Source organism: Sabethes cyaneus, chromosome 3 (genome assembly GCF_943734655.1).
Source record: "Sabethes cyaneus chromosome 3, idSabCyanKW18_F2, whole genome shotgun sequence".
In the NCBI taxonomy this organism is placed as follows: Eukaryota; Metazoa; Arthropoda; class Insecta; order Diptera; family Culicidae; genus Sabethes; species Sabethes cyaneus.
This window is the reverse complement of record NC_071355.1, coordinates 12,295,758-12,310,116: the sequence shown is the minus strand read 5'-3', so window position 1 is coordinate 12,310,116 and position 14,359 is coordinate 12,295,758. Positions and strand designations below refer to the sequence as shown.

Here is a 14,359-nt window from a genome sequence, read left to right as displayed (position 1 = left end):
GTGGCCGCCGTCGCCAGGATATTAGAATCCAGCACACTCCAAGCAACATCTAGTGAAAGTATTCTTTGCACTGACAAGCACGTATTCTTCGTGCTTGCATTTCTTCCGACGGTGGACATTATTTCCAAAAACTATCTTCCAGTATCTTTTATCTGTTCTGGTTCTATTCGTTTCAGCGGCTGTTCAACGATTGACAGACTCAAGCTTCTGGCGTAATCTGATGCCAGACCATCGGCTATCAGAATGTTGAAACGCGTGTTGCTTTCTGCGGCAAAATATAAGCACATTCTACGACCGCGCAAGGATCTTACTTACAACGAGATAGTGGTAGAGTCCTTAAATCGATAACAACCAAAAAATACAAACCGTCAGCCAGAATTTGATCGATCTTAGAGCAGGGGGCTCCATTTGGATAACTCCGCAATGTTTACCAGCCTCTGACCATTCTCATTAATCGATAAATAATGGAACGATGAGAATGACGACTGAACGGAAGAATTTTTCCTTTCTATCCTGTACGTTTGTATCTCTAGAATGACGAGTGTTAAATCACCTTCGGATCCGTTCAAACCTGTAGTAAAACTTGTCTTTAACGTTATCGTATTGGTCGTTTGTCGGTTAATCATCCAACCCTAATCCTCCAAAGGTTGACTCTTGTCTTCTGATCTTCTGACTCTCTAGCACTTCGGCACAAACCTCACGTTCCGCTGCATTGCTTTGATGGGATGAAATGAAATGACAAATGCAGGAAAACAGCGTGTTTACAAGACCAGAATCACCCTCTCCTCCCAGAACAGTCATCAAATCAGTAACAAAAATTTCACATGTTCCATGCTATATTACAATTACCTTTAACAGCAGCACCTGCCACCATCGAATCCTATTCGTACTCGCACAGATGACCACACTTAGGGCATTTGGGGTTAAGGCTAAACCACTCCTTCAGATGTTCCAGGTGTCCCCCGTGCGAACACCCCTGACACCAGGCATACAGTCCGCGCACGACCCCGTTGCAAACACTGCACTTGGAACTCTGCACCGAGCGGCACTTCGAGCAGTACCAACCGACCGCATTCAGCAGCGGTCGTCCACAGTCGCCACAATTGGTGTGCATCGTGGTAGATTGCTGATTCATGTCCGACACCGAGCGAATCCAGCTAAGGTTAATGATCTGTGTGGCTTCGTTCCACAACTGATGCCTGTGAAGCAGTTCTACATACGAAAGTAACCAGTTTTCATGGACAATTTCATCGATTTGCAGACTGTGGCGTCGATCCCCTAGAGCTATCAGAATGCAAGTTGCAGTTTGTACGTCTCCTATTTCTGTCTGCAGAGTGAGGCAGTCCGCTAAAACTTGATGTGGCTCCCAAAGGGGAGGGTTCGATTGATTGTTGTCACAGATTTTCAGAAACGAGGGAGGATTGGGCGGTGGTGAGTGTTCCGGTGCACTATCGGCACGGTGTTCTTTCCTAGGGCGCGCCTGGAGATCATGCGCGTTCATCAGATTCGACGAGGGAAACGTGTAATCCTTAATCAAATCATGTGGCCCAGTATAAAGGAATCCATCACGGAAACCTTTGATGCAGTTCACGTTATCGAAGGTTAACTCCGTTTCGCCGAATACAAAATCGCTAAAGTTGGGTTCGATGTCGACGGAAAGCAGCTGTCCTTTCCCGGGAAGCAAACTATTTGCTTCGCCTTTTGGATGTAGAAAATCATGGAATTCGTCTGTACTGCCCTGCGGTTGGATAGCATTTCCGAGATTGGGATTACTGCCTCCTTTATCATCACCCATCCGACCACTGCTCGATTGGTTTGAGTTTTGGGCCATCAATCGATTCGAATGACTCTGGCTTGCATTAGAGTTGCGCTGCTCTAACTTTAAACTTGCCATCGAACTGTACGCATACAATTGACTGATGAAATTCCACAGGAAGCTAACATTTGTTTTACCATATTTTTTGGCGATAGCTGCATTATGGGCGCAGATCTCTGCCAACGAAGCCCCATTCAAAATGTACTCTCTTGCACAGCCCTTCAAAGCTTGGTAATCTTTAAGCAGGGATGTTTTCGTTACGTCTTTAGAGTTTTGTGATGCTAATTTTGTTATAAAATGGTATAAACTAGATTTCGCCAGGTGAAACTGATCGGTTGATGGAGGCGTTTTTTGACGACTTCCTAGAATGCTTGTTTTATGCACCGGAGCAGGTGGTCCAATCAACTTCATCTTGTAGGCATAAAGTAAATCACCTTTATAGTTAAAGTTTGCTCCCTGAGGGTTTGCCTTTAAAGCTGGTCTGGCAGCATCTTTGAAAACATGTTTGTATATAGTGGAGTCTTTACTGGTGGACAACAGAATGTGAGAATCATTCCCCTTGAAAGCGATTCCGGTGGTCACATTCGAGTGCTCGTTGAAAGAAGCATATGGGATGAATGGTCTACGAACATCCCAGATATAGATACTGTAGTCTACCACCAGGGCACAACTAGCGATGTGATACATCTTGTCCGGTCGCCAACGGACCCTTCCGACAACAGCAATCGTGTGAATGCTGTACTCAAGTGAAACATTTTTTGGGTTTTCCAACGATGAATTCTTGGGATTTGTATTCCAAATCTGAAAAAGAAATTTGTAAAACAAATCTGTTCAAACGTCTGTCATATCATCTCACCTTAATTTGTTTATCTCTGCTGCCCGTCGCCAACCACTGTTGCTGCGGATGCCAATCACACGTATAAATCGGACCACTGTGTGCCGTGAATTGGGACGTGCATCGATCGTTTTTCCTGATGTCCCACAGTTGAACCGTTCCGTTCTCGGACACCGCAGCAAAAGTATTCGGTGCATGTGGACTAAACTTAACGTCCCGTACGCTTTCCGAGTTACTAAAGTAGGTGTTAATGGCCGTTTTGTCGGACCGTAAATCAAAACATTTAATTGTCCCATCCTGCGAACCAGAAATCAACAAGTTGGATTCCGTATTGTGAAATGCCACCGAATGAGCGGTTCTTTCATGCTCGTTGTAAACCAGCAGTTGCTTCTGCCGACCAAACTTAGATAGATCCCACACCGAAACTACACCGTTAGTGGCCGCCGTCGCCAGGATATTAGAATCCAGTGCACTCCAAGCAACATCATTCGACGAATAACTGAGGTTTTGATTCTTCCCCCCGCGCATATTACAAACTTCCGTGAAACCATCGTTCTCAATAGAAAATACCTTTAACACTGTTGATAAACTCGTTATTTAGAGAATGCAGCTAATTTTCAAATCCAAAATACTCACGACTTCTACCAGCTACCGCAATTTGGGTGCACTCGCGATTCAGTGCGAGTGCATTTGCGTGGCCATCCTGGCAAATGCGAATCGAGTTTGTCCGGTCGTCATTCATTTTCGAAAAAATCACGGACTAAATATCTCACAAAAACTGTCCAGATCTCCGTGTTTTTATTTTGATTATTTTGGCAAAACGAGATTGAAGAGCTGAACAGCTGATAAGCGGGATTATCGATTAAACCCAATAAAAAAAATATAAAAGAACTGGTAACGCCCCCCACCCCACAAAAAGTTTGACAGAATGGCATTTTACTATTGCCCCTTTCATGACTGTTTAGACTACTGTGATAATCATTTAATGCAACGTACCGCATTTTGCACTGTTAATCTGACACTAGAGTGGCTTTTAGTTTGATCTACTAATGAGTTTGATTTCTTTTTCCTTCTTCCCCTTCTTTTTCACTTCATTTTCTTTGAGCGAAATCGTGTGCGAGATTCGACTGTGATAATCGTGTAAATCGGGGTAGTCTAAATAGGGGCAAATGTCGCAATATCATCTGCAAATGAAATCATTGATGTCGTTTCCGTTTTTGCGGTTGCTGCTTATTGTGTTGCTGCTTTTGTATCCAACTGCGAACGAATCTCGCTTAGACGGCAATGGATAAACTACTGTGTGGTGAATGCAAAGGTGATATCAACGACATCGAGCCGATGCGTTGCGGTTTTTGTGAGGTTTATTTGCACATTAACCAGGCGTGCTGCGGAGTTCATTCCCGTGGATTAAGAGATGCTTTTAATCAGGGAAAACTCATTCTCATTTGTACCACTTGTAGAGAAGAGCTGAAGGGTCGCAGCATTCGCGCTTACATTGCTGATAATAAGCAAACATTGCCTGTGGAATCTGACTCTATTAATCTGTCGACACAGGTTGAACAGCTGTCCAATGTTGTCGAAGTTCTAAGAGCATCCGTAACGGTGCGCTAGTATTTTAGTTGCTCTGGTGACTTTGAACAGCGCTGCTATATTTTTAGTCACTCGTTTTCGTACCGGTCGTTGCTATCGCGGCTGTTATTTTAGTTGTCATATTCCGTACCGGTAAAAACCATACAGCTGTTTTGGAACCAATTTGTAAACCAATGAAAATCAATCATAAATTTAAATAATTGACTATTTAGACATAATGAGGCGGACACAAGTAACAGGTATGGAAGCGGCGGAAATGGTACGTACGCGAGGGAACGAACTGAAAGACGACCGAATCGATCGGTCGGAAGGACGATTACTTCTCGAACAATCCTACATACAGTGCCGAGTAATTCCGCGACCTCTTTCGGACTCATGCATTATTCATGCGCATTGTGAAGGACGTAGAGAAGCTGCCAACGCTTATTTCGTTTAGCGGCTGAACTCAAACAGAAGGTTACTGGAAAAAGGATGAATGCCCGAGCTCCCAGAGATGTCGGGATCGTTGAATTGCGGCTACTGGGAATGAAAAAATTGTCACCTTACTTATGTGTTTGTGTCCGCCGGTCCGGTATAGAATAAAAGGATGAAATCAAAGATCTCCACTCTCGACCGACCCTCTACACTGTCCTTGCGCAATCCAGTAAGGTGCTTCTCTGCAGATTTCGTTCACTCCTTTCTTCATGGTGTGCCCGATCCGTTTCCCCATACTTCCCCGAATTTTTGTGGCTATCGGCCGTTAAATGATTTATTGTAGGTAACGACTAATAAACAACTACAGGTTTTGTGTTGTCTCCGCTGAGACGCATCACGTTTCGCAGGCATACAGCCAGTAGTACGAATTTATTGTTTGGGTAAAAAATTCGGGTTTTCAAATGTAGAGCGATTTGTACAACAAACGGATATCACCATTGGCGGTAGCGGTTTCTCGTTGTTCGGCTAGAGAGTTAGTCCAGGCTCTGCTCACCTACAATCTCGGTTAACATCTCTTTCTAGTTCGGTGTATCGTTGATGGATAGCTATCTTAGCTGATCAGGTTCACGCTCGCTCTTCCTCTACGTTTCGTCCGAAATCCACTACCTTCGAACGCTGCGCACTTTACCAAGGATTTCGTCACTGGTGCCTGGTGGTGATGAGGGCGTTCTTGTGGCCGTGATGTGTTTCATTTCTATGATAGCCCTCTCTTCCAGATGGGGGAGGGGACTCGAGCCACCATAGAAACATTTCTTGCCTTCAAACACCTCCACATGCCAAATTTGGTTTTATTTGCTTGATTAGTTCTCAAGTTATGCAGAAATTTATGTTTCATTTGTACGAGAGCCCTCCCCCCTTCCAGAAGAGAGAGGGGTCACGAACCATAATAGAAAAAAATCTGGCTCCAAAAATTTCCACATGCTAAATCTAGTTCCATTTGCTTGATCAGTTCCCAAGTTATGCAGAAATGTCTGTTTCATTTGCATGAGAAGCCCCCTCCCCCCCCCCGCTTCCACTGGGTGGGTTCTCAAGCCATCATAAGAACTTTTCCCGATCACAAATGCATGCAAATTTTCACGTCGATCCGTTCAGTAGTTTCTGAGTCTGTAAGGTTCATACAGATTGCTATCCGAAAGCAATACTTGCATTAACAACAACAACAACAATATACCCCGAACCGCAGTTTTTAATAATCATTTGATCCACAATTTTCAATAATAATCCGCATTTGATAATTCTTTGGGTGGGATAGCAGCCTTCTCCAGCGCTGTTATCGGGTTGCTAAATTTGTGCACGCGCTGCTTCCCGAAAGCCCGCCCAGGTAACCAATAAGCATTAGTATAAGCAGTAAATCAATTGTATATTAGCATCCCTGGCGTTTTATACTGCAGGTTGCTGTTTATCAGCTTATTGACTGCATAACTGTTGTAAATTGGCATCCACAATTCTATTTAAATTCTTCTTGTCAGTAACTAGCTGCAAATAAGCATTGTTAGCACTATAAGAGGGCTAGCAGTAAAGTAGCCGCATATTTTGCCAAAATAGCATTTGAGTAGCATTTAAGGCAACTTAAATGCTTAATGGCTTGCATTTAAATTGCATTGGAAATGCTTATTGGTTACCTGGGCGGTTACTATTTTAGCAGCGCGTTTAGCAGCGACCGGTACGGTACAGAGTGATAACAGAGAGCTGCTAAATTGGGTTTAGCAGCGCACCGTTACGGATGCTCTAAGCAGAAAAATGGATAATTTTACCTGTACACAGAGTGAAAATGGCGAGTCAAGTAAACCAATTTGGCCTAAGTTAGGAATGAAACGCCGTCGCCTTGATGATATGCCAAAGTCTCAAATTGCGTCTGATTGTGGTACCAAAAATATTGATCTGAGCGATCTCACAGTTCCCATCGCTTCACGTGCAGATAAATTTTGGCTTTATCTTTCTGGTTTGAATCCATTGATAACCGATGCCGACGTGCAAAAAATAATATCTCGCTGCTTGGATGCACCGGAGCCAGTCGATGTAGTGCGACTTGTATCGAAGGGAAAGCCCAGATAACACAAAATCGTAATAGAAAGTTCACATTAAATCGTTTTCATGTCAATTTCATATTGGAGTTGTGTAATGATTAGAGTATGTCAAATCGAAGTGAACAATAAGTTGTTTTGCAGTCGTGCGTGTTTTCATATACAATTCATGACTGTGAATTATAAAGCAGGATAGACAATTGCAATATTTGATTATATCTATATCATATATTCAGTAGTATTTAGTTGCGTGTTATAAAAACTGCGCAAAATAGAATTACAAATAGTTGTGAAAATTTTCGCACGTATATCGCCTCCACTTTGGTACATATATGCTCTTATATGGCGTGAAATATAACTTTTTCGTTCAGATATGATTTCGTATACCTCAGTTGCAATCGAGATATACAAACCAAATGGTTTACTGGGAGGATATCACTAGCATGACTTTTGTGTCATACAAAGTGGGATTAGACCTTACTTTTAAAACTAGAGCATTGGATTCTTGTACATGGCCTGTAGGATTACTGTTTCGCGAGTTTGTTTATCAACCAAAAACATGGACCGACGAAATATTCCTCCCATCACTCCAATACGACTGGAATAAATTTACTCAGCTCTGCTATGGTAAGGTTCGCATCAAATGTCACTCGTCCGTCGGTGGATTCAGGGGGGCAACGGCCCCCCATCCCAGTTAAGTATACGTATTTTAATGCTAATCAAAAATCTCAGAGAATGTGTATATCCCATAGCGGACTGGAGGTGAATGACGAACATGTTGGCGAAGCTGATGTGCTGCACAATGATCCTGTTCCGGCAAGTGCTTCGCGTCGGTCTTATCATGCTGCTGTGCCTTCTGCCACTTCGAATGACTGCGCCTCGAAAAATGTAAATGTTACTACTCCAGCGCCTCTGCTTCTATACTATCAGAATACCCGTGGTTTGCGCAGTAAAATCACGGATTTTTCTTTAGCCGTATCTGATTCGCCGTATGACTGTATTATTCTGACTGAATCATGGCTAGACCCCCAAATATGCTCAGCACAACTATTTGGGTCTGAATACACCGTCTTTCGCACCGACCGTAGCCCGGCAAACAGTATTAAGTCAACTGGTGGAGGAGTGGTTGTTGCAGTCAGACGCTCATTGCAATCTGCTCTTCTAGTTGATGCTATGGATAACTCACTAGAACAATTATGGGTAAAAATCGATTCCGGGAATGCAACAGTCGTAATTGGTGTAATTTATATTCCACCGAATTTGCAAAATGAACTTGACGTGATCGAACGCCACATTTTATCTATTGAAAAAGCTGCCGATTTGCTAGGTACAAACGATGATTTGTTTCTATTTGGCGATTATAATCGTGCAGGTCTCTCCTGGTCGAAACACCCTCGTAGCAACTATTTAATCGTGGACGCGTTACATTCTGCATTCAATGCTAGCAGTACATGTTTACTTGATGGTATGGCTTTTAATGGTTTATATCAAATCAATGAGATTCGCAACCACAACACTAGGCTTCTTGATCTTATATTCGTCAATCAACATACTTTGTCAGCTTGTGATGTCTGCGCTGCACCAGATGTCCTGAGTGTTATTGATGCTCATCATCCGCCTGTAATGGTTAGTTTTTACCGGAACCTCCAGCACGTATTCATTGACGATTTTGATCCTTCCGAATTCGACTTTCGACGCGGTGATTATGAAGCGATGAACGCAGACCTGTGTACAATTGACTGGACATTGATTTTTAATTGCGCCGATTTAGATGTAGCTGTTGACAAATTCACTTCTAAAATTCAGGAGGCAATCGAACGACACGTTCCTCGAATGCGCTCACGTCGTAAACCCGCCTGGAGCAACACTGAGCTTTCCCGCCTTAATCGTTTGCGAAAATCTGCTAAACCCTATACAAGAGACTCTACCGAACCTATGTACAAAAAACAGAGCGCAATCTTCGCCTTAATCCGAAAAGTTTTTGGAAGTTTGTAAACTCAAAGCGTAAGGAGGATGGTTTACCTTCTAGTGTGTATCTTGAAAACGACGAAGCTTCTACCGTAAACCGTAAATGTGATCTGTTCGCTAAATATTTTTCGGGAGTATTCAGTAATGAGTGCGCTTCACCTGAAAGTATAGCATCAGCACTACGTTTTGTTCCGAGTGATGAGATTGTAGCTGAAACGTTCAACGTTACTGGTGCTGAAGTTGCTGAAGCTGTTGGCAGAATGAAACAGTGCTATTGCCCGGGACCTGATAGCATCCCTGCTGTGCTGTTGAAGAAATGTTATGAAGTTTTGAAATCGCTAATCGCTTTATTATTCAATCTCTCCATGCAATGTCAGCAATTTCCTCGTATTTGGAAGTCCTCCTTTATGTTTCCTGTGTTCAAGAAAGGTGACAAACGGAATGTGGAACACTACCGAGGAATTACTTCGCTGTGCGCTTGTTCAAAAGTTTTCGAGGCAATTGTTTATAAGCATCTCTGGTTTCATGTAAAGAACTACATATCTACGTCACAGCATGGTTTTTTTCCTGGAAGATCTGTTTCAACTAACCTGCTAGAGTTCACCTCTCTATGCTTGCGCGCAATGGACCAGCGTTTTCAAGTTGATGCAGTCTACACTGACTTGAAGGCTGTATTTGATCGCGTGGACCATGAAATTCTGCTGGCTAAGCTTGATAAACTTGGTGTGTCTGCTGGTTTAAGAGTCTGGCTCCATTCTTATCTACGAGACCGCAGGATGGCAATAAAACTTGGTGCGTCTCTATCTTGTTGGTTCCAAAACAATTCCGGAGTACCTCAGGGTAGCACGTTAGGACCACTACTGTTTTCTCTGTTTATAAACGATATATCCCGTCTATTACCATGCGGCAGTAGATTGCTTTATGCGGATGATGCCAAAATCTACATGACCGTTCGCAACTCCGACGATTGTCTGATACTTCAAGATCTGATTGACCGGTTTTCTGAATGGTGCACTTGCAACTGCATGACTATAAGCATCCCAAAATGTACCGTTATCAGTTTCTCCCGGAAAAAACATACATTGGTATACGACTACCGCATCAATGATCAAGTCTTGCAACGTGGTGACAGGGTTACTGATCTCGGAGTTATTTTGGATGAACAAATAACGTTTAGACAACATTACGAGATGATCATCAGTAAAGCAACTCGACAACTGGGAATGGTACTAAGGATTGGCAAAGAATTTCAAGACCCTGGAACATTGCGCGCTTTATACTGCTCGCTGGTTCGTTCCATTTTAGAAACAAGCTGCGCTGTATGGGACCCCCACTATGACTACTGGTCCCAACGAATTGAAAGAGTTCAGAAACGCTTCGTCAGGAAAATTTGCCATATGCTGCCTTGGAGGAATCCCGAAAGTCTACCATCTTACGTAAACCTATGTAGTCTAATTGGCATTACCTCACTTGAACAACGGCGGAAAGATATCATCGCTACTACGGCACACAAGATACTAGTGGGGATATACGATAGCCCTGCTGTACTTTCCTCGCTCCAACTGTATTGCCCTTTGCGCCCTCAACGACATCAACAACTTTTACGTGTAGGAACACACCGTACCAACTATGGCCTGCATGAGCCAATTCGACATTTGGCAGTAGAATACAATCGTAGTAGACTACTTTTTGACTTTTAATACTTGACCAATTGTAATTGTATGTGTATATATAGAATCTAGTGTGATATGTAATGTAATATGCTATTTGCTATTGTCATAAAATGTATTTAAGGTTAAGAAAAGATGCTGGGTTTTTATGCCTCTTTGAGGATGCGTGATTTAGGCATTCTCAAGGCGGCTTTTCCCAGCCAGCATTTCATTTAGACCAATAAGTCGGTTGAAATTATTCAATAAATATCAATATCAATATCAAACAGTCATACAAACGCAGCTTCCACGCCCATATTCAGCACTGTGCTGTTTAAATTCTCCAAAACCAACTGTATAAGCATTGAACAGAGGTGTTTAGATATACTTTAAAAGCAGCTATACAGCATGTGCTGAATAAAAGCTGTCGGTGAAACGTTTAATAAGCAAAAATTGTTCCTTGGGACACCATTGCTGCTACACCGCGAGCGTTCGTTTATCCAGCGAAAAGTGTAGCACCAAACGGTGTAGCTACACCACAAAAACGTAAACGGCATGATGAGATTGCTGCAAGCGGAAAATCATTATGTTAGGCATCCACCTTTTCGCGTGCCTAATGGCGACTAGTGGGTATACTTTTCGAAAATGTTTATTTGCTTTTGTCAACTCCGTTCACTTACGCTCGATACTTCTACAACAACATTCAAAGGGTGGAAATGTCAATTTGACTTGAATAAAGGTGCCTAAGAGTGCCAAAGGCATGCTAATATTTTCCAAAGGTTGTATCCACTACCCGCCATTACGCTCGCGGAAAGGTGGATAGGCACCTAAAGGCCCGGATGGTCGGATTGGAACTAACCCAGGTTAAAAAACAAAAACGGCACACCTGAAAAGAAAGCAGTGCGAGAAAAAATCCTCAGAAATTGCTTTCTTGGGCATTCTTGGCCAATTTTTCACCCATATCTTTTATTTACCGGCTGCGTAATCCCTAATGTACACTATTACCTAGGTACGGCAAACGCGGCATGCTCGTAATATGCTAAAAAGTATAGGTGTGTCAGTGTCATCGTTGTACGGCACAATGTTTATGCTTTTTTTATGCCCGTACAAGAATAGGGCGAGATTGACGTCACCCTTGCAAAATTGCATACAGTGGACCCCCGTTCGTTTGAACGATTCCTCATGCAAACTAACGGGGTTAGCTTTTAAATTGAACAACTGGTAACCCTAAATATGCTGGAGCTTGTGTGAACTGGCTGCCCTGTTCTTTGTTATTGTTTTGGTGGTTTGATTCAGTTGGCAGTTGCAAGCAGCGAATATTTCATTCTCCGATCAGATATCTACCATAATCGTTGGGAAAACGCATTGTGAAACAGATTAAACACGCTAGATCAGTACAAACAAATCGTGTTTATGTGCATTGTCTGCATAAGCAAATGATGTCATATTGAGATTGACATTTGAACCATTTTTAATTTGCACATCGTGCAAACCAACGGGGTTCAAATTAAAAAGTGTTCAGATCAAAAACGGTCAAACGAACGGGGGTCCACGGTAATTATTTGCGCTGCTAACACAAACAAACGGCACGTTGTTCCACACCTCTACTACTTCACATCGGCGTAATCCCGCTTTATCAAAACAATTTCGATAGAGTGACTATATACAGAGTGGCGACAAGTCATCCCAAATGTATGCAATGCGGCTTTTCCAAGGTTTTTCTTTCTCTTTCCTGCATACGCGTTGGATAGGTCGTCTGCTCGATTGGAATGACACTGACAGATAATTATCATTCCAATTTTGACATTGTCGCCACTCTGTATATAGTCACTCTAAATTTCGAGATTAAAATATCGATTTAGCGTAATATCGACTTCCGAGTATCGATATCACGGTTATTGGTACGGTATCGCCCAATACTAATCAAGTTTATACCTGATTTGCCCATCAGGTTATCCGAACTCCGAAATTTTGGGCTGTCGTTCCGTTCATTTTTATTAATAAATTATTGTATAGTGGAAGGCGACATAATTTCTCATACACAAAACATAAGATGTCAACAACCATAGATTTGGAAGATCCGGATTTTCTACTAGCTCGTCAGCTTCAAGACCAATTCGATCGTGAACTGGTGGAAGTAAGTTCGGATGAAGACGGTAGTGATGTGTTGGTTCTGGCCACCACCGAAGGACCGTCATCGGTTCATCATATCGAGCTCTCCGATAATGAGGACGAAGTTTTCCTCGTTGCTCAAATTCCTAGCGAGACTCGCGCAGAAACAAAGCCAGTTCCTATCAAAGAAGAACAGCAACCGGAAGAAAGTCTGTACCGGGCGCAACGAACCGATCTGAATGGAGAAGAGTACTTTATCGAGGAACTGCAAACCTACGTTGATCCGGATAATAATTTCGAATGGAAATTCGTAGAAACAGTGCCCGATATAAAAGCAATTTTCATTCGCTTGGATGAGATGTTCTTCCTGGGTCGCTTTAAAACCAAGCGGTTTTCTGTAATTTGGAGTCGCGCAATCGGTAAGGATTGCACTAGCAGAAACTTTAACGATGCGGATGGAAGGTATACTATAGCACTGAACGAGGAATTACTAACGTTACGGCCTCGGATAGAAATAATCAGTATTTTACTGGTAGGTATGTTTTGTCTTTTCTAGTATTGTTTCCAGTATCATTCTTATTGCAGCACGAAATGATTCACGCCTTTTTGAAATTGGAGGGCGTTAAAGAGCCTAATCGTGGACATGGCAGTAATTTTCGAAAAATCATGGTATTCCTTAATCGGATGTTGCAGACCAATATATCTTTCAGTCACAAATTAACCAATATTAACACTTTGTGCCGAACCCAATGGTATCGTTGCACAGGAATCTGCAGTAATTACAAGCCTTTCAATGGAATTGTACGGTCCACTGAAGGAGAACCAGGAATACAAAACGAATGGTGGAAAACTCATGCAGAAGACTGTGGAGGGACGTTCTATAAAATCTACGAAATGAGTAAAGTAGTGGATGACGAAGTATCAACACGTTATGCTGTAAATGTAAAATACATGAAGCCGAAGCGAGAAAACATTCGTGGGCGTCTCAAGATAACACAACCCGCGAAGGAATCGATCGATTTGACCAGCGATAAACCACGCGTAATTCCTTCGCTAACTGAAACCATTTCACTGGACGACGAAGTTCCTGCTGGTAGTGCCGAAGCAACTGAAGCGGCCGATAAGTTCATCCAAAGCTTCAATCGAACGGTTGCCCTGTCCCGAGATAATTACGCAATGCAGTGTCCTATCTGCCAGGAAAGGATAAAAAAGAAGCTCTTTGCGAATCATATCGATGGTTGCATAGGAATAGTCCAGCGCGTTAGCTGGAAGCGACAACCCGGTAAAGTGGTTCAGAATGGAATACTGGAGCATCGCACTGGTTTGCACGTACAAGAATCGCAGAACTTAATCCGTGCTAGTACCGCTGACAGGCGGCTGGGCTCTACTTCCACCATCGACGATTACCAGCGGATTAAGCGACAACGCTTTCTCTAGGTTGCCATGTGTTTGTTTTGTTGTTCTATATGTTTTGTAATGACAAACTTTCATGTATACATTCAGCACGTTCCTTTGTGAATTATATCTAAGAAACATTTAAATTAAGCTGCGTTTTTCAATCATAGGTTATTCTAATGAAAAATATTGTTTTAATCGCTAAATGTTAAGATTGTGATGCAACTCAATGTAGTTGGTTTCGCGGCATTTTACTAATACATAAACGTGTCTGCAGGAACTAGCATAAAGGTTACAGCGCTAAAACAGCCAACAGCTGATCAGCGGACCGTTGTACCGGCGGCATAAAACACGCAAAAATGGTAAACAATCATATGATTTTGACAGTCGGTCCCACTAAAAAGAAAATGGATTAAATTGCAGTTGATCGATTTTGCTGTCAAATGTAATTTTTTGACATTATGAATGTCGACCGAAACGATGCCGGCTCGCTCGG

The 14,359-nt window shown here is 42.6% G+C and overlaps 2 protein-coding genes across 2 annotated transcripts; one reads left to right on the top strand and one right to left on the bottom strand.

Moving 5' to 3' along the window:
• Window positions 1-835: 835 nt before the first annotated feature.
• On the bottom strand, window positions 836-3,411 carry LOC128742715 (GATOR complex protein WDR24). Its single transcript, XM_053839158.1, has 3 exons — window positions 3,288-3,411; window positions 2,673-3,229; window positions 836-2,617 (listed from the first exon to the last, which is right to left on the bottom strand). The coding sequence occupies exons 1-3, from the start codon at window positions 3,391-3,393 to the stop codon at window positions 881-883; spliced, it is 2,400 nt and encodes a 799-aa protein (XP_053695133.1). The 5' UTR covers window positions 3,394-3,411; the 3' UTR covers window positions 836-880.
• Window positions 3,412-12,335: 8,924 nt separating this feature from the next.
• Window positions 12,336-13,965, top strand: LOC128743456 (uncharacterized). Its single transcript, XM_053840046.1, has 2 exons — window positions 12,336-13,000; window positions 13,054-13,965. Exons 1-2 carry the CDS (start codon window positions 12,410-12,412, stop codon window positions 13,903-13,905), a joined length of 1,443 nt encoding a protein of 480 aa, XP_053696021.1. The 5' UTR covers window positions 12,336-12,409; the 3' UTR covers window positions 13,906-13,965.
• Window positions 13,966-14,359: the final 394 nt, after the last annotated feature.

Coding starts and splice junctions, on each gene's coding strand:
- LOC128742715 (XM_053839158.1), bottom strand. CDS start 3,393: ATGAATGACGACCGGACAAACTCGATTCGCATTTGCCAGGATGGCCAC. Junction 3,230..3,287: donor TGCGGTAGCTGGTAGAAGTC/GTGAGTATTTTG, acceptor GTTTATCAACAG/TGTTAAAGGTATTTTCTATT. Junction 2,618..2,672: donor GCAGAGATAAACAAATTAAG/GTGAGATGATAT, acceptor TTTCTTTTTCAG/ATTTGGAATACAAATCCCAA.
- LOC128743456 (XM_053840046.1), top strand. CDS start 12,410: ATGTCAACAACCATAGATTTGGAAGATCCGGATTTTCTACTAGCTCGT. Junction 13,001..13,053: donor AAATAATCAGTATTTTACTG/GTAGGTATGTTT, acceptor TTCTTATTGCAG/CACGAAATGATTCACGCCTT.